This window comes from Martes martes (assembly GCF_963455335.1).
Source record: "Martes martes genome assembly, chromosome: 17".
NCBI lineage: Eukaryota > Metazoa > Chordata > Mammalia > Carnivora > Mustelidae > Martes > Martes martes.
In genome coordinates this window covers 57,971,167-57,992,514 of record NC_137905.1, presented here as the reverse complement: position 1 = coordinate 57,992,514, position 21,348 = coordinate 57,971,167, and the positions used below count along the sequence as shown (strand labels likewise).

The 21,348-nt window shown below is 46.6% G+C and overlaps 2 protein-coding genes across 2 annotated transcripts; both read right to left on the bottom strand.

Moving 5' to 3' along the window:
* Positions 1–5,162: 5,162 nt before the first annotated feature.
* LOC308358099 (olfactory receptor 6Z7-like) lies at positions 5,163–6,117 on the bottom strand (the record flags this gene model as incomplete). The annotated part of the gene is made up of 1 exon (XM_080828116.1): positions 5,163–6,117. Exon 1 carries the CDS (start codon positions 6,105–6,107, stop codon positions 5,163–5,165), a length of 945 nt encoding a protein of 314 aa, XP_080684242.1. The 5' UTR covers positions 6,108–6,117.
* An 8,664-nt stretch (positions 6,118–14,781) lies between these two features.
* Positions 14,782–15,723, bottom strand: LOC308357932 (olfactory receptor 6Z7-like; the record flags this gene model as incomplete). Its single annotated transcript, XM_080827823.1, has 1 exon — positions 14,782–15,723. Exon 1 carries the CDS (start codon positions 15,718–15,720, stop codon positions 14,782–14,784), a length of 939 nt encoding a protein of 312 aa, XP_080683949.1. The 5' UTR covers positions 15,721–15,723.
* Positions 15,724–21,348: the final 5,625 nt, after the last annotated feature.

Genomic DNA, 21,348 nt, shown 5'->3' with positions numbered 1-21,348 from the left:
TTCATTAGTTGCGTATAACACCCAGTGCCTATCACAACATGTGTCCCCCCAGTACCCATCACCTTGTTGCCCCCTCTCCCCGCCTCCCTCCCCTGTGAAACCCTGTTTGTTCCCTGGATTCCATAGTCTCTCATGGTTTGTCTTCCACTCCGATCTCCTCCCTTCAGTTTTCCCTCTCTTCCCCTAATGCCCTCCGTGTTATTCCTTACGTTCCACATATGACTGAAACCATATGATAATTGTCTTTCTCTGACTGACTTATTTCACTCAGTGTGATCCCCTCCAGTCCCGTCCATGTCCATGTAACTGGTAGGTATTCATCCTTTCTGATGACTGAGTAATATTCCACTGTATATATGGACCACATCTTTATCCGTTCATCTGCTGAAGGGCATCTCAGCTCCTTCCACAGTTTGGCTGTTGTGGACATCACTGCTACGAACGTTGGGGTGCATGTGCCCCTTCTTTTCACTACATCTGTATCTTTGGGGTAAATCCCTAGTAGTGCAATTGCAGGGTCATAGAGTAGCTCTATTTTTAACATCTTGAGGAACCTCCACACTGTTTTCCAGAGTGGCTGCACCAGCTTGCATTCCCACCAAGAATGGAAGAGAGTTCCCCTTTCTCCACATCCTCACCAACACTTGTTGTTTCCTGTTTTGTTAATTTTTGCCATTCGAACTGGTGTGAGGTAGGATCTCATTGTGGTTTTGATTTGAATCTCCCTGATGGTTAGTGATATTGAGCTTTTTTTCATGTGTCTGTTAGCCATTTGTATATCTTCTTTGGAGAACTGTCTGTTCATGTCTTCTGCCTATTTTTTGACCAGTTTATTTGTTTTTTGAGTGTTGACTTTGAGAAGTTCTTTATAGATCCTGGATACCAACCCTTTATCTGTAGTATCATCTGCAAATATCTTCTCCCATTCTGTAGGTTGCCTCTTAGTTTCGTTGACTGTTTCCTTTGCTGTGCAGAAGCTTTTGATCTTGATGAAGTCCCAAATGTTCATTTTTGCCTGTTTCCCTTGCCTTTGGAGACACGTCTTGAAAACCTTTAAAATGGCCATGGAAATTCTCTGTATGCCTGTGTCACACAGGCATTGCTAAGGGACAGAAGTAGTATGTTAAGTAATATCATCTGTGAAATGAGACGATTTAGTTCAAATAGTTTGGAAAATATGTAGTATCAGTTGATACAACTTCCTCCCTCCCTTTAGCTGATGCAAACCACTCTGTAACTTTTACCTCATGTGATAAATCAGTCATCGTGGGGTAGGTAGATGACTATTCCCAATTAGCGATGAGGAAGCCAGCATTCAGAGGATTGTGGTAAGTGGCTCAAGGTCACACAGGCATTAGCTGTAATGACACAACTTCTTTTGTGCCCATCTGACTCAGGTACCTTGTGGTCCTGGATGCTCATGATCTTGGCTTGCCTGGAGAATTGAGCCTCCTTAGCTAGGGATGGGCACCAGATCTCTGCTCCCTAAAAGGATACCATGTAGTGTCTTTCTGTGTCTGGCTGGTTTCACTTACCATAATGTTCTCCAGGTTCATCACGTTGTTGCAAATGGCAAGAACTCCCTGCTTTTGGCAGGGGGACTAAACAATATACCATTGTAAATATATGTCACATTTTCTTTATCCCTTCATCTGTCAGTGGACATTTAGCTTGTTTCTACATCTTGGCTACTGTGAATAATGCTACAATGAACGTGGGAATGCAGATTTCTCTTTAAGATCCTAGTTTAAAGTCATGTATGTTAATATGTAGGGCTTTTTACATATCAACTGTACCTCAATTAAATGGTTTTAAAAATCTCTTGATCCTAACTTACTTATATAAGATACAAATAATAGAATTATTTCAGGTGTATTGTAGTATTTTCTCACAATTCCTCTACTCACTGCCCTTATCATGACTACTCTGGATAAAACATACTTCCTTGTTCCCAGTGACTTTTGCATGACCATATAATTCACTTTGGCTAGTGGACTGTGGATCAGATTGAGAATTCTGAGCTGGTGCCTGAAGAAGCACTACCTGGGGCACCTGGGTGGCTCAGTCAGTTAAGCGGCTGACTCTTGGTTTCAGCTCAGGTCATGATCTCAGGGTCCTGGCATTGAACCCTGTGTGGGGCTCTGTGCTCAGTGGGGACTATGAGCTTTTGGATTCTCTCTCTCCCTGTCTCTCTGCCCCTTCCCCTGCTCATGCTCTCTCTCTAATATATATATGTGTGTGTGTGTGTGTGTATGTGTGTGTGTGTGTGTGTGTGTATATATATGTGTATATATATATATATGAGCTCTCTCTCTATATATATATATATACACATATATATATGTATATATACATATACATATATATATAGAGAGAGATATATATATATATAGAGAGAGAGAGAGCGCTCATGCTCTCTCTCATATATATATATGTGTGTGTGTGTGTGTGTATGTGTGTGTGTGTGTGTATATATATATGTATATGTATATATATATGTATATATGTGTGTGTGTGTGTATATGTGTGTATATATATATATATTTTTTTTTTTTTTTTAAAGAAGCACTAACTGTGTCTACTGCCTTCTCGCTTCTTGGCTTGAAAAGAGCATATCCTACTTCTGTGATAGGAAACAAATGGAACAGAACTAAACCTGACCCACAGCCTGAAGCAGAACACCACCAGTCAGCCACAGATCCACAATCCAGGGGGGGGGGAATGTGTGCTATTGAAGCCACTGAACATTGTTCTGGATTGTTGTTACACAGCAGTATTGTAGCGATAGCTGACTAATACAGCATCATATCGGTTAGGTGATGGGTTCAGCCGAAAAATAGTTGCTTAAGCAGGATGGAACCAATTTCTCATCAATGTCACAGCATTATTTGGGGGTTGATAAGACAGTCCAAAATGTCAGAGAACCTGAGTCCCCTCTCTCTTGCTCTACCATTCTCAGCGTGAAGCTTCCAGGTCAGGATCCAAGACAGCAGCTCCAGTCCCAGCCGTCATGTCTGTGTTCCAACCAGGAGAGAAGGAGAGCAAAGGAAGTACAAGGAAAGTGTCTTTCCTCTAAAGAACATAACGTAAAACTTTGTCCAGCGCGTACTCATATGACCCCATGTAAGGACAAGAGAGGAGCTGGGAAACATTGTTTTCTGGGTGGCTGTGTTTGCAGCTGAGATCTGGTGGCTCTATTACTAAAAGCAGAAGGAAGGACTGATGTTGGGAGATGACGACACTCTCTGTCACACGTACCTCCCTCACAGTGTGGCTGGAAGGCTTAAAATGCGACTGATCTGTATATGGGGTTTTGCATAGGGTCTGGAATTAAGCAAATTCCCTACAAGCAGCAGGTATTATAATAGTCATGAATCTTTGAAAGGATGGAGAGCATGAAGACTTTATCTTTCTTCAATGAATTGTTCACTTATTTATTGGACCAAATTCACCGAGCAGTTGACACATACCAGGCCTTTTTCTGAGCGCTGGCATCACTGAACGAGAGCGATGGGGTCCTGCTTTTACAGCGCTCTGGTTGTGGTCTGCATATTCTCCCTTGTGTGAAGTGAGAGCCAAAGAAAAATGGAAAGAGGAGAGACGCACTCGTGCCTCAGTACCAGGGCCATTAGGGAACACTCCCTAACAAAGGGCCCTGGAAGCCAGACCTTGAAGGGGTCAGCATGCACAGGGAGCACAAGGAAGATCATGGCATTCTGATGGAACGGCTTGCCCGAAGGCATAGACGTGACAGACTTGAAATGTCTGTGTAATGTTGAGTCTAGTGTGGCTGAAAGTCTAGTGTGGGCTGACGTCTAGTGTGGGATCTCGAATTCCTGGTTAAGGAGGTTCAGCTCGGTCTCATGGCCACAAGAGACAGAGATTAAAGTGACTTTTTCATTGAAAAATACATTTTTATGACAAAAGCAATGTGTCCTTGCCACAAAAAAATTGACAAAATACAACACAATGAAAATGAAAGCAAAGCCCTCCCAACATCTCTCACATAGTGGCAATTACCATAAACATTTATATGGAATTGATTTTCACATTCTCTCCTATATCCCTATGTACACACACTGCATTTAGACATTAGAATGTAGTTATCTGGTAACCCGAATTTTCCACATCACAATGTGTAATTGACATTGGTCATGGCAGTAAATGTACTTACAGGAGTTATTTTTCATGACACCTTAGGATTCCGTTGTGCGGCTCTGCTGCAACTTACTTTGACTGCTCCTGCATCGTCAAATATAATTTTCTCCCAGTAGTTATCAGTTAAGAGCACATAGGAGGGGTGCCAGGGTGGCTCAGTGGGTCGAGCATCCGATTCTTGACCTCAGCTCAGGTCTTGATCTCAGGGTGGTGAGTTCAAGCCCTGCCTTGGGCTCCACGCCAGGCAAGGAGCCTACTTTTTAAAAAATTAATATAAAAAAGCAAAAGCACAAAATTCATTGCTGCAAGCATCCTAACTTATTTTCTTAGCAAAAGCTTCTTAACAGGTATGCTGTCAAAGCCCACACACATTCAAGATTTTGATGCATATTGCCAAATTGGCCTCCAGAAGCATTGTACCAATTTCAGTTAGTAACTTGTATTAATCTTGAAATTTGAAGAAAGTGTTTTTACTCTTCAAGAATTCTTGTGTTTAAATTTTAAAAATTTAAAAATTTATTGGGGCACCTGGCTGGCTCAGTCAGTAGAGTATGCAACTCTTATTTTAATTTCTTGTTTTAAACAATTTTTTAATTATGTTAAGCTAGTCACCATAGAGTACATCATTAGTTTTTGATGTAGTGTTCCATAGTTCATTGTTTGTGTTAGCATCCAGTGCTCTGTGCAATCCGTGCCCTCCTTAATAACCATCAGATAGCAGCAATGTCCACAATTGCCAAACTGTGGAAGGAGCCAAGATGTCCTTCAACAGATGAATGGATAAAGAAGATGTGGTCCATATATACAATGGAATATTACTCAGGCATCAGAAAGGATGAACACCCAACATTTACATCAATATGATGGGCGCACAACCTTGTGAACATACTAAAACCCACTGAACTGCACGTTTTAAAAGGTGAAGTATATGAGATGTGAATTATATCTCAATAAAAATGAAAAGTATTGATAACCTGAGATCTCCCCATGCCCTGCTCAGCTGGTCAGCTTCGGGACCTGTGTAGGGTTCTACGGAACGCTGCCTGCACCTCCCTGTTCCGCAGGCAGTAGATGATGGGGTTGCACATGGGCGTGAGCACCGTGTAGATGACGGACAGCATCTTGTTGAGGTCCATGGCTTCTATGCGACTGGGACGGGCATAGATGAAGAGAGTGGCTGAGTAGAAGATGCCCACCACCACCAGGTGGGAGGCACAGGTGGAGAGGGCTTTGTGCCGGGCAGCGGCTGACGGCATGCGGAGCACAGCCCTCCCAATGGCCACATAGGTGGCTATGGCCACAAGGAGGGAACCCCAGAGGATGACGATGGCAGAGATGAAGTCCACCAGCTCGGTCAAGGCCACATGGGTGCAGGACAGGTTGAGCAGAGGGGAGACGTCACAGAAGAAGTGGTTGAGGACATTGGGGCCGCAGTAGGACAGGCTGGCGATGCAAGATGTCTTGACCACCGAGACCAGCAGCCCCCCAAGCCATGAGGACAGGGCCAAGCCCAGGCAGACCTGGGGCCTCATGAGCAGGGGGTAGTGGAGTGGGCGGCAGATGGCCACGTAGCGGTCATAGGCCATGGACGCCAGGAGGGTGCACTCCGTGCAGATGAGGGAGATGAAGAAGAAGAGCTGGGTCATGCAGGCTGTGAAGGGCACGTGGCAGGGTCCGGTCCTCAGCCCCACGAGCAGGCTGGGCACGGTCACTGACACGTAGCACATCTCCAGGCAGCTGAGGTTGCCCAGGAAGAAGTACATGGGCTTGCGGAGCTCACTGTGACTGCACACGAGGTAGATGATGAGCGTGTTCTCCAGGAGGGTCAGCACGTAGAGGGTCAGGAAGACGGCAAACAGGACATCCCTTATGTCCGCCCTGGTGGACAAGCCCAGCAACACAAACTCCCGGACTCTGGTCATGTTGCCCGACTCCAGGGACCTCTCCATCTGGGTGCAGAAAGAAATAGGTTAGTGGAGCCTGTGATCCAGGCAGGAGAAAAACAGTAAAAGAGGAAGAGCATCGGGGCACCGAGAGCCACTGAACGTGCCATAGGCTGACTGTTGTCAGGAGGACCACTGAGCTGGGAAGTTGCAAAAGCGGAATCGAAAAACTTCCACAGTTTTGCTCAGCAAATCTGTGATGTTCAGCGAGACAACCTTCATGAGCCTCAGTTATCTTGTCTGTAAAATGGAGGTGAGAGCGCTGATCATTCTTTCTTTTCTTTTGATGACTAAGTGGTCTTTTCTAGGTTGGATTTCTTTCTTTCAAGCTCCACACTGAGTGTAGAGATCTCTTCAATAAATAAACTTTTAAAATGTTTAAAAAATAAAACATAAAAGTCTAATCATCAAAAAAAAATTTGATCACCAGAAAACAATGAGAAGTCACAAACTGGAGAAACATTTCTGCGATACCAATGAGTAACAAGGATCCCTATGCAGGATATACGAAGAAATTGGTCAATTAATATGCAAAATAGCTTATTTCCACTGAAGATTGGAGGGAAAGTCCTGAAAGCATACCTCACCAAAGAATATTTCATCACTCGAACCATGGAAAAACGCTCATCTCATTAGGAGCCAAAGAAATGTAAATTAAAACCAAAATTAGATACCCCTTAACATCCACGGAATTGGCACAAACATAAATGTCTGAAAATATTAAGTTTAATAATGAGAACTTTTATACACAATTGCTGGGAGTCTGAATTGTATGCTCACTTCAGAAAACAATTTGGCATCAGGTAGTAAGTTTTAAGATGTGACCATGTTCCAGAAATTGTATGTCCAAGCACACATCTGGAGTTAAGTGCTGTTCACAGCAACACTGCTTTACTAGAAAAAAAGAAAAAAGGAGACTGCACACATCCCAAGTGTCCAGCAATAGAACTGATAAATAAATTATGATCTTGTTATATAATGGAATACTATTCTATAAATAAATGAGTCAATCCGAACCACATCAATGTTATGAATAAATCAATCTCAGAAGTGTTGTATTGAACCAAAAAGGAAAAGTTACATAATTGTGCAAACACTCACAATTCCTTTTAGATAGAAGTCAAACTGTGCAACAGTTTTTAAGAAATACATTGTTTAGGGATGCAAAGTCATGTGGCAAAATAAAATAGGAGAATAATGAGCCCAAAATTTGGGAAGGATACATCTTACCAGGGAGGAGTGGTCTAGGAAGAGCACGCAGGGGCTTCGAAGATGAACAGTCATGTTCATACAATAGCTAATGTGTACAAAGGAGTCGTCATGTCTTTATTTTTATTATTTTATGCTATAGGTAAATTCCAATATAGTTAACATGCAGTGTTGTATTAGCTTCAGGTGTACAATATGGTGATTTGTGGAAGCAGCCCAAGTGTCCATCGACTGACGAATGAATAAAGATGTGGTGTATATACACAAAGGAATATTATGCAGCCATAAAAAAGAAAGAAATCTTGCCATTTGCAGCGACACGGAGGGAACAAGAAGGTGTGCTGCTAAGTGAAGGAAGTCTGTCAGGGAAAGACAAAAGCAGCAATGCTGGTGCTTACAGGTCTTTTCAGACCAGCTTCTGACTGGGGTGGACATTCTTAGCTCTGAACAAGGCCACCTGGCCGGTTGGGCTGTTCTTGGTCCTGAACGAGGCCTGAGCAGCGAACAGGGTGGACAGGGTCCTGTCCTTGGTTCTGAAAATGAATTGCTGCTACAGCCTTTGGCCATGGACTTCCTCTTCTCTGCTGGACTCCTCTGCCCGCTCTGCTGTACCCTGGCCCTGCTTTTGCCCACCACCTCTCCCTTCTAGCTGCTCCAATCTTACCTTCACTCCGTCTGGAAGGCTGCTTGAGGCTCTCTTGCCGCTCTGATGACATTAGGAGCTCTAGAACGCCCTTGATTAATCTTCTGAAGAATGGGGACATATACCGGAGAAGGAGCTGGGCTCCCAGGGAGGATTCAAACATTTTCGGCGCATTGCACACACAATTGTCACACCTCGGTTGCACCAAGGGTCTGAGAGGTCCTTGTGGCGGACCCGGATCTTGCCCCTGCAGAGAAGTTTATGACCAGCAGCTTGCTCGCTGTGTAACCATGAGCTAGATGCTTAATCTCTCTCAGGCCCAGTTAACTACACCGACAATGGTAACAATATTTCCATCGGGAATGAAGAAGATACTGTGTGAACACGGCTGTCATTTCCTCCCTGCGCTCTACGTGCACAAGATCCACACGCAGGAAAATGGAGTGCGGTCGCTCTCATGAATTTCTACCCTTGTCGCAGCTAAGAAATACATTCACTCTGTTACCCATCGCGATGACATGTGCACGCGTGTGCACACACACACACACGCACGTAAAACAGAAATCTAACAAAGAACACTTACCTTTATCCTATGGGATTCCCTTTGATAGTTCCTCTCATGTTCTGTGCCATGGGATTTTTTTTAAGATTTTATTTTTTAAAAGTAATCGCTACACCCAACACGGGGCCGAGCTCACACACCCGAGACCAGGAGTCGCACACTCCACGGCCCGCCAGCTAGGTGTGCCACGCCGTGTGGTCTTTACTGCCAGTACGGACCTGACACATTTCCTTTAGAAGCCTCAGTTTAAAATATCCTGTCATTCCGGTTAAGAGAAGGGCTTGGGGATCAGACAGAAACTGGTTCCAGCCCGGGCTCGGTCCCTGCCCTAGACCAGGGCTCTGACTCTGCCCCCCGTGTCCTCATCTGCCGTCGGGACCGTCTACACTGTCCTGGGCTCTGAATCTCGGGGAGGCTCCATGGGACCAGCAGTGCCGAGCACCCCACAGGTGACCGGCAGGAGGGAGAACTTTTCTGCTCTTCTCTTTTTTTCGTTCCCAAATCAGGTGATCGTGTTTTCTTACCTCTCAGCTAAGGGGACGCAGGTCCCGCTTTTCTTCTCTAAAGGAGACTCTGGGGAGCAAAGATACTCATCTCCTGTCCCTGGACCTGAGTGAAGACGCCAGTGACTTGCAGAGTTGGTCCGTCAACTCAGGACGTCAGAAAGGTTTGGGAGAAGCTGTCTCTGGTCCTGAGCGATGGCTTCACCCGCCTCTCTCCAGTCCACACCCCCGTGCTCTCTGAGCGGCCGGGAGAACTCTGTCCTTCCAGCCAGCTGCGAGCGGAAGCAACAGTTTAAATCCAACAGATGGACCTTAGGGGGCTGTCCTGATCTCTGTGGATTTACAGAGAAGATGGAAGAGAAAACGTTTCATGAATTGTACTGGGGCTTGGGAGGGTGGCTCGCCGCTGAGGTTGGCTCCAAGTCCGTTCTCACGCAGATGGAGCCCATAATAGAGGCGAGGATTTGTGCGGGTGCTGGCATCGCAGTGCTGAGTGAGACGTAATTCCTGCTCTCAAGCTGCTCCCAGGAGTCTGAGATAATGACCCCGAAACTGACAAGTACACATTATCACAGCGAGAGATGAGCAGCCCTTGGGTGTTCAGAGATGGGAACCTGGAGATTTGGGACCGCAGTGCAGGAGGGAGGTCTGAGCTCAGTCTCTCCGAAGTGTTACAAGATCACCTCTGCTTGAAACAAGACAAGAAACGGAGAGACAGAACATTCTTCCAGCTCACAGAGAAACTCGAAATACCCTTTCCCCACAGCCTGCTGGACATCTTCGCCGCCGGAGTTAGCGTGTACTCGTAGGCGTTCTATGCCTGAAACACATCTTTTCCTCTCTAGGCCATGGACCCCCACTGAGCAGGTCTCTCCCTTCCTGGAATGCCCAACACAAAACTGGAGGGAGAACTCTCAAATTCAATTTTACCCTTTTCTTTTCTCCTTTTGTGTGATCAGGTGACATAGATTTAAAAGTAATGCGCCCATAGCTATAACACCGCATTCTTTCAGGAACCGTAAAACCATTGGTCTATCATATGCTGCGGTCAACAAACACCACAAAATACTTCTGAGCTAATGTGTGACCACATTCTCTCCACTATGTCCTCTGCTCCTCCCATCCTTTAAGGGAATGAAGATTAAAATACTTTAACTACTCGTGCAAGTACTTGCATAGCTTTATCCTAGACACGCAAGCACCACACGATGCATTTTACACGTCTATGCCCATGTCGGTCCTTCTGTCCAGACTCTTTTTCCTTCCCCTCCGAATGAACTCCAGCTCCTCTCTCAAGCTCATGTTCACCTGCGTAGAGAAGCTCTCACCCACTTTGTCTTTTCCAGACAGCAGGAATTAACCCTTTCCTCCCCCCTGAGGGAGAAGTGTGCTAAGGTAAACATGGCTTGGTCCCCAGCAGGTATCCAGGAATTTGACTGAGTGCCCACACTCCATCTCCAGTTGGAGGGATGTCCTGGAACTTGGAGCGCGAGAATCTGAATTTGAATTCCTCATCTGTCATCCAGAGGTTGTGTGACTCGGACCTCCCTGAGTCTCCGTGTCCCCATCTATGAAACAGGGAGGATGATGGTGGCCCGGAAGATTAAGCTCATCAGTGCCCATGGAGCACCTATGATGGTTCCCAGCACGTATCAGGAGCTCAGGAACTGGTGGTTATTGGTTGTGTTGTTGATACCTGTCAGATGGAGATCACATGCCCTTCTCAGAGAGGGTCTGAAGTTACACTAATACAGATGTATACAGATCTAGCCCAGTAATGGACACACAACAGTCAATTTATGTTAAGTCTTTCCCTAAGGTCTAAAACCTGCTTAGCTCCTGACACTAAGATGGCTCTTATTGGCTTTATTATCAGTCCTTCCTTGCTTTTCTCTTGCACCACTAAAATGTGATCTCACACAGAGAAGAGACTCTTATTTCTGTATTCTTGGCACTGAGATGTTTGTCGATTTGGGCGTTGGGGGAGGCTAATATCCGGCCCCCGCCCTGACGAAGTTTTTCTTAAAGGCAATTGCTCAAGCTTTGGAATGCTTGACCGTGGCACATTAGGGATGTGTGGTCAGAGGGCACGGCGGAGGGAAGAAGAGTCTGGAACGGAGGTGGCCCGTAATGACCCTAACGTATTTTCCAGTTCTGTATTAGGGGATATTTGTAGAGCTGTCCAGTTTCTGCTAGTGCAGACCTTGCTTCCATAGAAATCCTGGCATGCTCATTCTGCCCACACGCAAAAATAGCTCTGTAATACACAACTAGAAGTCGGACTGCTGGTCAATGTATATTCATCATCTTTGTCCACGTTACAAAATTACTCTCTGAAAACACTGCATGGATTTACACTCCCATCAAAGACATCTGAGAATGCACATTTTATACCCCTTTAATCACACTCATTCTCTTAAATGATCTCCATTTTCCAGAACTCACGGATGAGAAACGACACTACTCTTTCTGTGCACGTTTGTGTGTCTAGCAGCGATGGGGCAGAATCAGGAGCGTGCCCCTAAACTGCATCTCCCAGCATCCCTTGCACATCGGTATGACCATGTGACTCATTCCTGGCCAATGACGTGTGGGCAGCAGTGACACCTACAACTGCCAGACCTGGCCCTGCAAACCTCGGGTGATGCCTCCTTCTCATTGCCTCTCCCTCTCTCTTTCCCTGCCTGTCTACGATCAGAGTTTCGGTGGGAGCCCCAAGACTCTGGAGGATAACGGGGGCTATAAGGAAAGACTCTGGGTCCCTGGGCAGCTGCAGGAGGGAGGGCCCCCCTTGGCAAGCTGCATGGAATCATGGCACAGGCGAGACCGAAACCAGCGTGCTGAGGTGCTGAGAGTGGCGGTGTCTGTCATAGCCGCCGATTGTGTCGTGCTGCCCTTTGCCGTCCTCTTAGACTCACGTGTTGGCCCGGCCCCTGCTCCAGGCTCCGATGAGCTGCACACAGGGTAACTGGAGAGCACAGCACCTCCAGGCAATGCCCGGGTGTGTCCAACAGGACCAGAAGCAGCCCCATGGGAACCCACTCCGCATTCGTGGGTCTGCACGAGTGTCCGTCTCTCTTCTTGGACCGTGTGTAGTTTACACACCGAGCCCTGGGAGCTGCAAACGCACGAGTGCTGAGTGGGTTCCCGTGGGGTTGCAGCTCCCATGGCTTGGTGTGTCAACTATTCACGGTCCATGAAGAGGGACAGAACAGGTATAGAAATTGGGAAAAAGAAGGAAAGGCATTATTATTTGCAGGTAACTTGATTATTTTCACAGAAAATCCTAAGGAATCTACGAAGCACATGTTAGAGCTAGTATCTGAGATTAGGAAGATTGTAGGATCCAGGACAAGTGCACAGAAACCAGTTTTGTTTCTAAATGCTAGAGGTGGCGATGGGAAAATAAAATTTACAGAACGATTAAGTACACAAAAGTATTGAAAACACTAAATACATGGAAATAAATTGACGGAAAGACACACGTGACCTCCACAGTAAGTGATCTGAAACATTGCTGACAGGACAGCTACAGGCTCAACGTGCTAAATACGGGAGCCACGTCAGAGTCCCCCACAGATGAATGAACATGGACATGTGTGGTGTTTACATGTACACACACACACACGTGCACACATACACACCGGAATGTTACACAGACATTAGAAAAGATGAGATCATGTCAACGTAGATGGGCCTGGAGGGGACTAGGCAAAGTGAAAGACGTCAGACAGAGACAAACACCATATGACTTCACTCTGTGTGGCATCTAAGAAATAGAAAGGATAAATAAACAATCAAAAAGCGGACTCAGACCTGCAAACCCAGAGAACAAATTGATGGTTTCCAGAGGGAAGGGGTGGGGGGTGGGCTAACCGGGTGAAGGCGAACGGGAGGCACAGGCTTCTGGTGATGGAATGTGTACGTAACAGGGGTGAAAGGTACAGCATGGGGAATAGGGTCAGTGATATGGGAATTGGTTGTACAGGGACAGGTGGCAGCTGCACTCGCGGTGAGTACAGCATAGTGTTTGAACTTGCGGAGTCACCCTGTTGTACACCTGAAAATAATGAAACATGGGTCAGCCACACCCAACAAAAATTTTAAGGGCTACGTAAATGGAAAGGTGTGCCATATTTATGATCTGAAAGACTTGATGTTGTCAAATAATGTCAATTCTCCTCAAAAGGATCTCTAGACTCAAAGCAGTCATCTTTATAATTTAAGGAGGCATTTTTATAGAAATAAATAGCTGAGTCTAAAGTTTGTATGGTAATGTAAAGAACCTAGAAGAGCCAAAACTATCTTGAAAAAGAACTAAGTGGGAGGACTTAAAATTCCTGACAGTAATTCTTGCAATAACGTTCCAGCAATCAAGACAATGTCACATTGGTGAAACAATAGAGCAGTGGATTCACAGAGAATAGAATAGTCTAGAAGTAGAGCCACAGTGTGATGCTCAGTCTAATGTTTGACAAGGATGCCAATGAAGCTCAATGGGAGGGTCTTTCCAGCAATCATTTTGGTATAAATGGATTACATATGGAAAAAATAAAGCTCAACTTCTACCTCACACACACACACATTTTTGAGTGGCATCCTACACACAAGTTAGAAAGCTAAAACTGTAAACCATCTAGGACAATGTGACCAAGAAAATAGGCAGATTTTGTTAGGATGTAAAAATAATACCTGTATGGTTAAATATTCATCATTTAGACTTCACCAGAATTGAAAGCTTCTGTTATTAAAAGGCACTATCGGGGCACCTGGGTGGCTCACTTGGCTAAGTGTCTGCCTTCAGCCCAGGTTGTGGTCCCAGTGTCTGGGATGGGGCCCCAGTTCAGGCTCCCTGCTCAGTGGGGAGTCTGCTTTTCCCTCTCCCTCTACCCCTCCTCTCATGCCCTCTCTCTCTCAAATAAAAAAAAAATAAAATCTTTTTTTAAAAAGGCACTACTAAGAATATAGATAGGTTGGACACATGAGTGACTCTGTTGGCTGAGCATCCAACTCTCGACTTGAGCTCAAGTCATGATCTCAGGGTGGTGAGGTCGGGCTCCACAGTCAGTGTGGAGTCTGCTTGGTTCTCTCTCTCTACCCCTCCCCCTACTTGCACATGCACACGTACTCTTAAATAAAGAAAAAAATAAATATATTCTTTTAAAAAGAATATAGATAGATAATAACTAGTCCAAAGGGATTGACATAAAAGCCCTGTCTTAATTTTTTATTATATATGTATATATCAGCATGTCAAAGATACAATTCTATTTCCTTTTATTTAATAGCCCCAGTGTTTATCTCCGAATGAATATAATATATTTATTCCATCCATTGTGGATGGATATTAGGCTGTTTCTCATTCTCTTTTCATTACAAAGTTGCTATAAATACCTCCGTATCTACGACCTAGCTCTACTTGTGGGGACATATAGAAACATCTGTAAGCATTTCTCATTCTAGGAATGAAATGATGGGGTTAAATTTGCATTTCTTGGTTTACTAATAAGGTGGACCATCTTGTCGTGTGAGTTTACCAGTCACTTGTCATTCATCTGTGATGACCTGCTTTCTCATAGACATTGTTCACTTTTCCCGTGGGTAATTCAGACTTTGTTCTTCACTGACGTGAACTCCTTGTTTATTAGATGGGAAACGTAGTCCTTCTGTTTTTCTTCCCCCTTCCGGTATTCTGTGTGGAATTTCGTGGCCATGGCCGATCTTCAGTCCGGAGACGAGAGGTTCCATGACCCGAGACTGGGATCAAGGCCAGCGGAGAGTTTTCCGAAGCGCCACGTGGACCTCCCTGTTCCGCAGGCAGTAGATGACGGGGTTGCACATGGGCGTGAGCACCGTGTAGACGACGGACAGCACCTTGTTGAGGTCCATGGATTTGATGCGGCTGGGACGGCAGTAGATGAAGAGGGCTGCTGAGTAGAAGATGCCCACCACCACCAGGTGGGAGGCGCACGTGGAAAAGGCCTTGCGCCGGGCGGCGGCTGACGGCATGCGGAGCACGGCCACCCCGATGGCGGAGTAGGAGGCCAGTGCTACCAACAGTGTCCCACAGAAGATGACGATGGCAGAGATGAAGTCCACCAGCTCGGCCAGGGCCACATGGGTGCAGGACAGGTTGAGCAGAGGGGAGACGTCACAGAAAAATTGGTTGAGGACGTTGGGGCCACAGTAGGACAGGCTGGCGATGCAAGATGTCTTGACCACTGAGACCAGCTGCCCCCCAAGCCATGAGGACAGGGCCAAGCCCAGGCAGACCTGGGGCCTCATGAGCAGGGGGTAGTGGAGTGGGCAGCAGATGGCCACGTAGCGGTCATAGGCCATGGACGCCAGGAGGGTGCACTCCGTGCAGATGAGGGAGACGAAGAAGAAGAGCTGGGTCATGCAGGCTGTGAAGGGCACGTGGCAGGGTCCGGTCCTCAGCCCCACGAGCAGGCTGGGCACGGTCACTGACACGTAGCACATCTCCAGGCAGCTGAGGTTGCCCAGGAAGAAGTACATGGGCTTGCGGAGCTCGCTGTGACTGCACACGAGGTAGATGATGAGCGTGTTCTCCAGGAGGGTCAGCACGTAGAGGGTCAGGAAGACGGCAAACAGGACATCCCTTATGTCCGCCCTGGTGGACAAGCCCAGCAACACAAACTCCCGGACTCTGGTCGTGTTGCCCACCTCCAGGGACCTCTCCATCTGAGAACAAACACATCTATGATATATTTTGCACATCTTTCTCTTTACAGCTTGCCTTACTGTAGATCCAAGCCTTTATACCACCCAAGGAAATGAAATAAACTCGTGTGTCACTTCTCTCCCTCCGCTCCTGTTTCATCTCCGCGCAGCTGCTGCGGCGGTGGGGGGGGGGGGGGGTCTTTCGAAATCATCGATCATAAAGGGTTACTCCACTGCTTAAAGCCCTTGACACATTCCCATTATCCTTAGAATAAACATCACGTGTCCTGCCATGGCTCTCAAGCCCCCAATTTTCTGTTCCTTGCCAATTACTGCAGTTTTAGCTCATGCCGTGGCTCCTTTTCTCATACCCACTGGAGCCCCATAGGTGCCCTTTTACTTCCTCAAATACTCCAACATCCTTCCAGCCTGAAATAATTCCCACACGAAGTCCCTTCTTTCTGAAACATCCTTCTCTCCATTCTTGTTTTTCCTATTTCGGGGAATCCTTGACATCCTTGGCACGAGTTTTTCAATGTCTTATCCTTAGAAAATCTCCGATCAGACCCGATGTCATTATTCGTTACCCTGCAACCCCTTACTTCCTTCCAGAGTGATTGTTGTTCATTTCATTTATTTTAAGTTATTTGCACAAACTGGAGGTTGTCGGAGGCAGGTGGAGGGACAGGAGAAATAGGTGAAGGGAATTTGGGAGTGCACTTGTGACGAGCACTGAGTAATGTAGAGAAGTGTTGAATCGCTATATTGTATGCCTGAGACAAATCTAACATTGGGTGTTGATGATACTGGGATTTGAATGAATGGATGAATGAATGAAATGACTTGCACGTTTGTTCAGTTGTGCAATGTCTCTCCAACGGGACTGTGAGCCCCTTGAGGAAAGAGGTGGGGTCTATCTCACTCGGGGCTCTAACCTCAGAACCTAGCAAAGGAGTACGCTGCCCGGTTCATCATGGGCTCTCCACGTGCTCATTCAAAGCACGGAGCACCAGAGGGGACTTTCAGGCATCACGCTCCTCAGCAGGCGCCGGGAGCCAGACGATGACCGGACCACCAGCCCCAGGGTCGATGAGTCCAGGGAGGCCTCGGAAGAAAACACAAACCACAGGGGAATGGAACGGGCAGGGAGACCTTTTAAGATCCCGCCCTCGAATAAACCAGAGGAACATAGCCATTTCTTTTTTCATCTTATTACTTTTGTCTGTGTATTGCTGGTGTCTACGTTACCTATCACAACAAAAGGAAGATTTTCCTTCTGGTTCACAGCAGGAAATGGTCTTTGTTCCGAAACAGTGGAATGTCACCGTCTAGTCCAGAATGTTAATGCGCGGCGCCTTCTTCTCTGAAGATCACTGAGGTTCTCTGGGGCTACGAGCACAAAGTGAGGACACTGGGATTTTTTTTTTCCAAACCAGTTCTGCCTGATTTTACCACCTACGGGTGCCCCGTCTGAGGCTGCCCTGTTTAGGAAACATGCCCCTGGTCTGTTTGAGGGCTCCATGAGTCCCATTCTGTCCCAGCACCTTCCCTGGCACTATCCCAAGTTCACAGCACAGATGACCTTTAGGCCAATCCTACTCTGGCTTCGGCCTTTTACAGGGATCTCCACATGCTGAGAAGTGATCACCAACGATCCCATCTTTCAGATGTGAAAACTAAAGATCAAAGAGTCCGTTTGTTTCCCCGAGGCCTCCCAGCAGGAAGTCGTAGAACATAGACTCAGCTTCCCAGGTCGGCTGACGCCATGACTCACACTGTCTTCTCCTTCTCCTGGGATCTGGGGTGACATTTTCATTTTACTTGTTTGGAAACACATTGGCACAGAGGAAAAGAAAATTATTCTTCTACTCTAGGAAGGGAAAGTTAGGACTGGAAGGACCATTTGAAGGTTCTCGGTTTGACAGCCTCATTTTTTACAGGAGGGAACTGATTACCTACCCAGGTGAAGGACTGCAGTTTATGTCGTGATCGCCTGGTTAGAATGGGCTTGAGGGGCGCCTGGGGGGCTCAGTTAAGCATCTGCCTTCAGGTCAGGTCATGATCCCGGGATCCTGGGATCGAGCCCCGCATGGGGCTCCCTGCTCTGCGGAGAGCCTGCTTCTCCCTCTCCCTCTGCTGCTCCCCTCCCCGTCAAATACAGAGATAAAAATCTTTTAAAAAATGAATTTGAGTTTCCCACAATACCAGATGTCAAGTGGCTGCGGCTGGACGGTCTTGGGTTCCCAGACAAAGACTCTGTAGGCAGGGTCCGGTGTCACCGTGGCACTCACCTGTGGAGGAAGCTTTACTGATGAGGAATCAGAGGTGTAGAAAGTGTAAGGCGGTGCTGAACTTACGTCAGTCGGTTGCGGAGGTGGCCCCCAGTTCAGCTGGGCTCACAGATGAAGATCTGCATTCTGGAGCAATCGTCACCTGGTCCCTTCACCACGCGGGGTCCCGAGTCCCCTGATCGCACTTCTAACCTCAGAGAGGGTTGAAAGCAGCAACGAGGTGAACACACTCACTGCTCACGTGAAGGCTGTGCGCTTGGCTCTAACAGGGGTTGGAGCTGTGCCCAGTCCTGACCCAGGCACCCTACATCTGCCCACAGCGTCCCTGCACCCAGGAAGCTCCCCGGGGTCCTGAGTGGCAGTCTCCAGCCAAGCCCATCCAGCCGAGGGGCAGCAGAGCTCTGGCTGGTGCGAAGCAAGAGCCCCCCGACTGCGCTCTCCTCCTCCTGTCCACCCCCGTCCAGGTTTCCTCTCTGTGATCCCTTTGCTCTGTGCTCCTGCTTTGTTTACAGTCCCTCTCTTTGTCCCTGTGCCAGACTTGCCCGGGCTGTGAAGTGTCCCATGGGTCAGACGTCACAGCCGGCACCTTAGATGCCAAGAGGTTTGGTTTGGTTTGGTTTTTTTGCTTATCACACATAAGAACAAGTTGATTAAATTTCAGAGGTCGCTTTGGAGTTCTTCAGCCCAGAATCAGAGTGCAAAGTGACTCTTTAGGATTTGTGTTTCATCCCAAAAACATTTAGCAAGCATCAGCAATGCAGTGTGCAGTGGGCTAGGCACACCGGGGACATGGAGGCAAACAGGGTCTGCCCCGCCCTGAGGAGTTTCCTATCTGATTCTTATCCGCTCGAGGTGGACAAGTGACTTAGTCTGTCTGGCAGTCAATAGCCTTTTATTAAAAAAAAAAAAAAAGATGTAAGTATCTCCATCTCAAACTATGACTATTATGTAAGAAAGACAGTTACCGTACGATTGCCCTGACATGTGGAATATAAAAACAAAACAAATGAATAAGCGAACCAAAAGCAGACCCATAAGTACAGAGAACAAACGGGTGGTTGCAGAGGGGCGGGGGTGAGGATGGACAAGAGGGGCGAAGGGGAGCGGGCGGGGCCGCCCGGGATGGGGTATGTCAGTCATGGGATTGAAAGGGCCCATCACAGAAACTATAGTCACTGATATGGTGCGAGGGCTGTGTGGCGACAGATCATGATGGTGGAGAAGTTGACTCCCTATACTGTGCACCGGCCACTAACAGAACACTGTGTGTCAACTCCACACAGATAAAAACATTATCCGTTCGTCTGTTGAAAGGCAGCTCAGCTCTTTCCACAGTTTTCCATTGTAGCCATGGCTGCTATGAACATTGGGGTACAGATGGCCCTTCTTTTCACTACATCTGTATCTTTGGGGTAAATACCCATGAGTGAAATTGCAGGGTCATAGGGCAGCTCTATTTTTAACTTTTTGAGGAACCTCCACACTGTTTTCCAAAGTGGCTGCACCAACTTGCATTCCCACCAACAGTGTAAGAGGGTTCCCCTTTCTCCACATCCTCTCCAACACTTGTTGTTTCTTCTCTTGTTAATTTTGGCCATTCTAACTGGTGTAAGGTGGTGTCTCAATGTGGTTTTGATTTGAATCTCTCTGATGGTTAATGATGATGAACATTTTTTCATGTGTCTGTTAGCCATGAGTATGTCTTCTTTGGAAGACATTTTTAAAAATTTTTATTTTTTAGGGGCGCCTGGGTGGCTCAGTGGGTTAAAGCCTCTGCCTTAGGCTCAGGTCATGATCCCGGGGTCCTGGGATTGAGCCCCACATCGGGCTCTCTGCTCAGCAGGGAGCCTGCTTCTGCCTCTTTCTGCCTGCCTCTCTGCCTACTTGTGATCTCTGTCTGTCAAATAAATAAATAAAATCCTTAAAAATTTTTTTTTATTTTTAAAAATTTTAAAAAATTTTTAAATTTTTAAAATTTTTTTTAAATTTTTAAAAATTATGTTAGTCACCATTCAGTACGTCATTAGTGTTTGATACAGTGTCCCAAGATCATTGTTTGTGTGTAACACCCAGTGCCCCATGCCATTTGATTTGATTATTTGGTTTTTGGGTGTTGAGTTTGAGGAGTTCTTTCTAGATCTTGGATACAAGCCCCTTATCTGTAGTGTCATTTGCGAATATCTTCTCCCATTCCGTGGGCTGCCTCTTTGTTTTGTTGACTGTTTCCTTTGCTGTGCAGAAGCTTTTGATCTTTTTTTTTTAAATTTTCAGCATAACAGTATTCATTGTTTTTGCACCACACCCAGTGCTCCATGCAATACGTGCCCTCCCCAATACCCACCACCTGGTTCCCCCAACCTCCCACCCCCCACCCCTTCAAAACCCTCAGGTTGTTTTTCAGAGTCCACAGTCTCTCATGGTTCGTCTCCCCTCCGATTTCCCCCAACTCCCTTCTCCTCTCCATCTCCCCATGTCCTCCGTGTTATTCCTTATGCTCCACAAGTAAGTGAGACCATAAAATACTTGACTCTCTCTGCTTGACTTACTTCACTCAGCATAATCCCCTCCAGTTCCGTCCATGTCGATGCAGATGGTGGATATTCATCCTTTCTGATGGCTGAGTAATATTCCATTGTATATATGGACCACGTCTTCTTTATCCATTCGTCCGTTGAAGGGCATCTCAGCTCCTTCCACAGTTTGGCTATTTTGGCCATTGCTGCTATGAACATTGGGGTACAGATGGCCCTTCTTTTCACTACATCTGTATCTTTGGGGGTAAATACCCAGTAGTGCAATTGCAGGGTCATAGGGAAGCTCTATTTTTAATTTCTTGAGGAATCTCCACACTGTTTTCCAAAGCTTCCAAGCTGGCTGCACCAGCTTGCATTCCCACCAACAGTGTAGGAGGGTTCCCCTTTCTCCACATCCTCTCCAACACTTGTTGTTTATGGTCTTGTTGATTTTGGCCATTCTAACTGGTGTAAGGTGGTATCTCAGTGTGGTTTTGATTTGAATCTCCCTGAAGGCTAATGCTGATGAACATTTTTTCATGTGTCTGTTAGTCATTCGTATGTCTTCATTGGAGAAGTGTCTGTTCATGTCCTCTGCCCATTTTTTAAAAAGATTTTATTTATTTGACAAAGAGAGAGATAGCAAGAGAGAGAACACGAGGGAAGTGTGAGAGGGAGAAGCAGTCTTCCCATTGAGCAAGGAGCCCAATATGGGGCTTGATCCCAGGACCCTGGGATCACGACCTGAGCCAAAGGCAGATGCTTAACAGCTGAGCCACCCAGGTGCCCCTATTCTGCCCATTTTTTGATGCGATTATCTGTTTTGTGTGTGTTGAGTTTGAGGA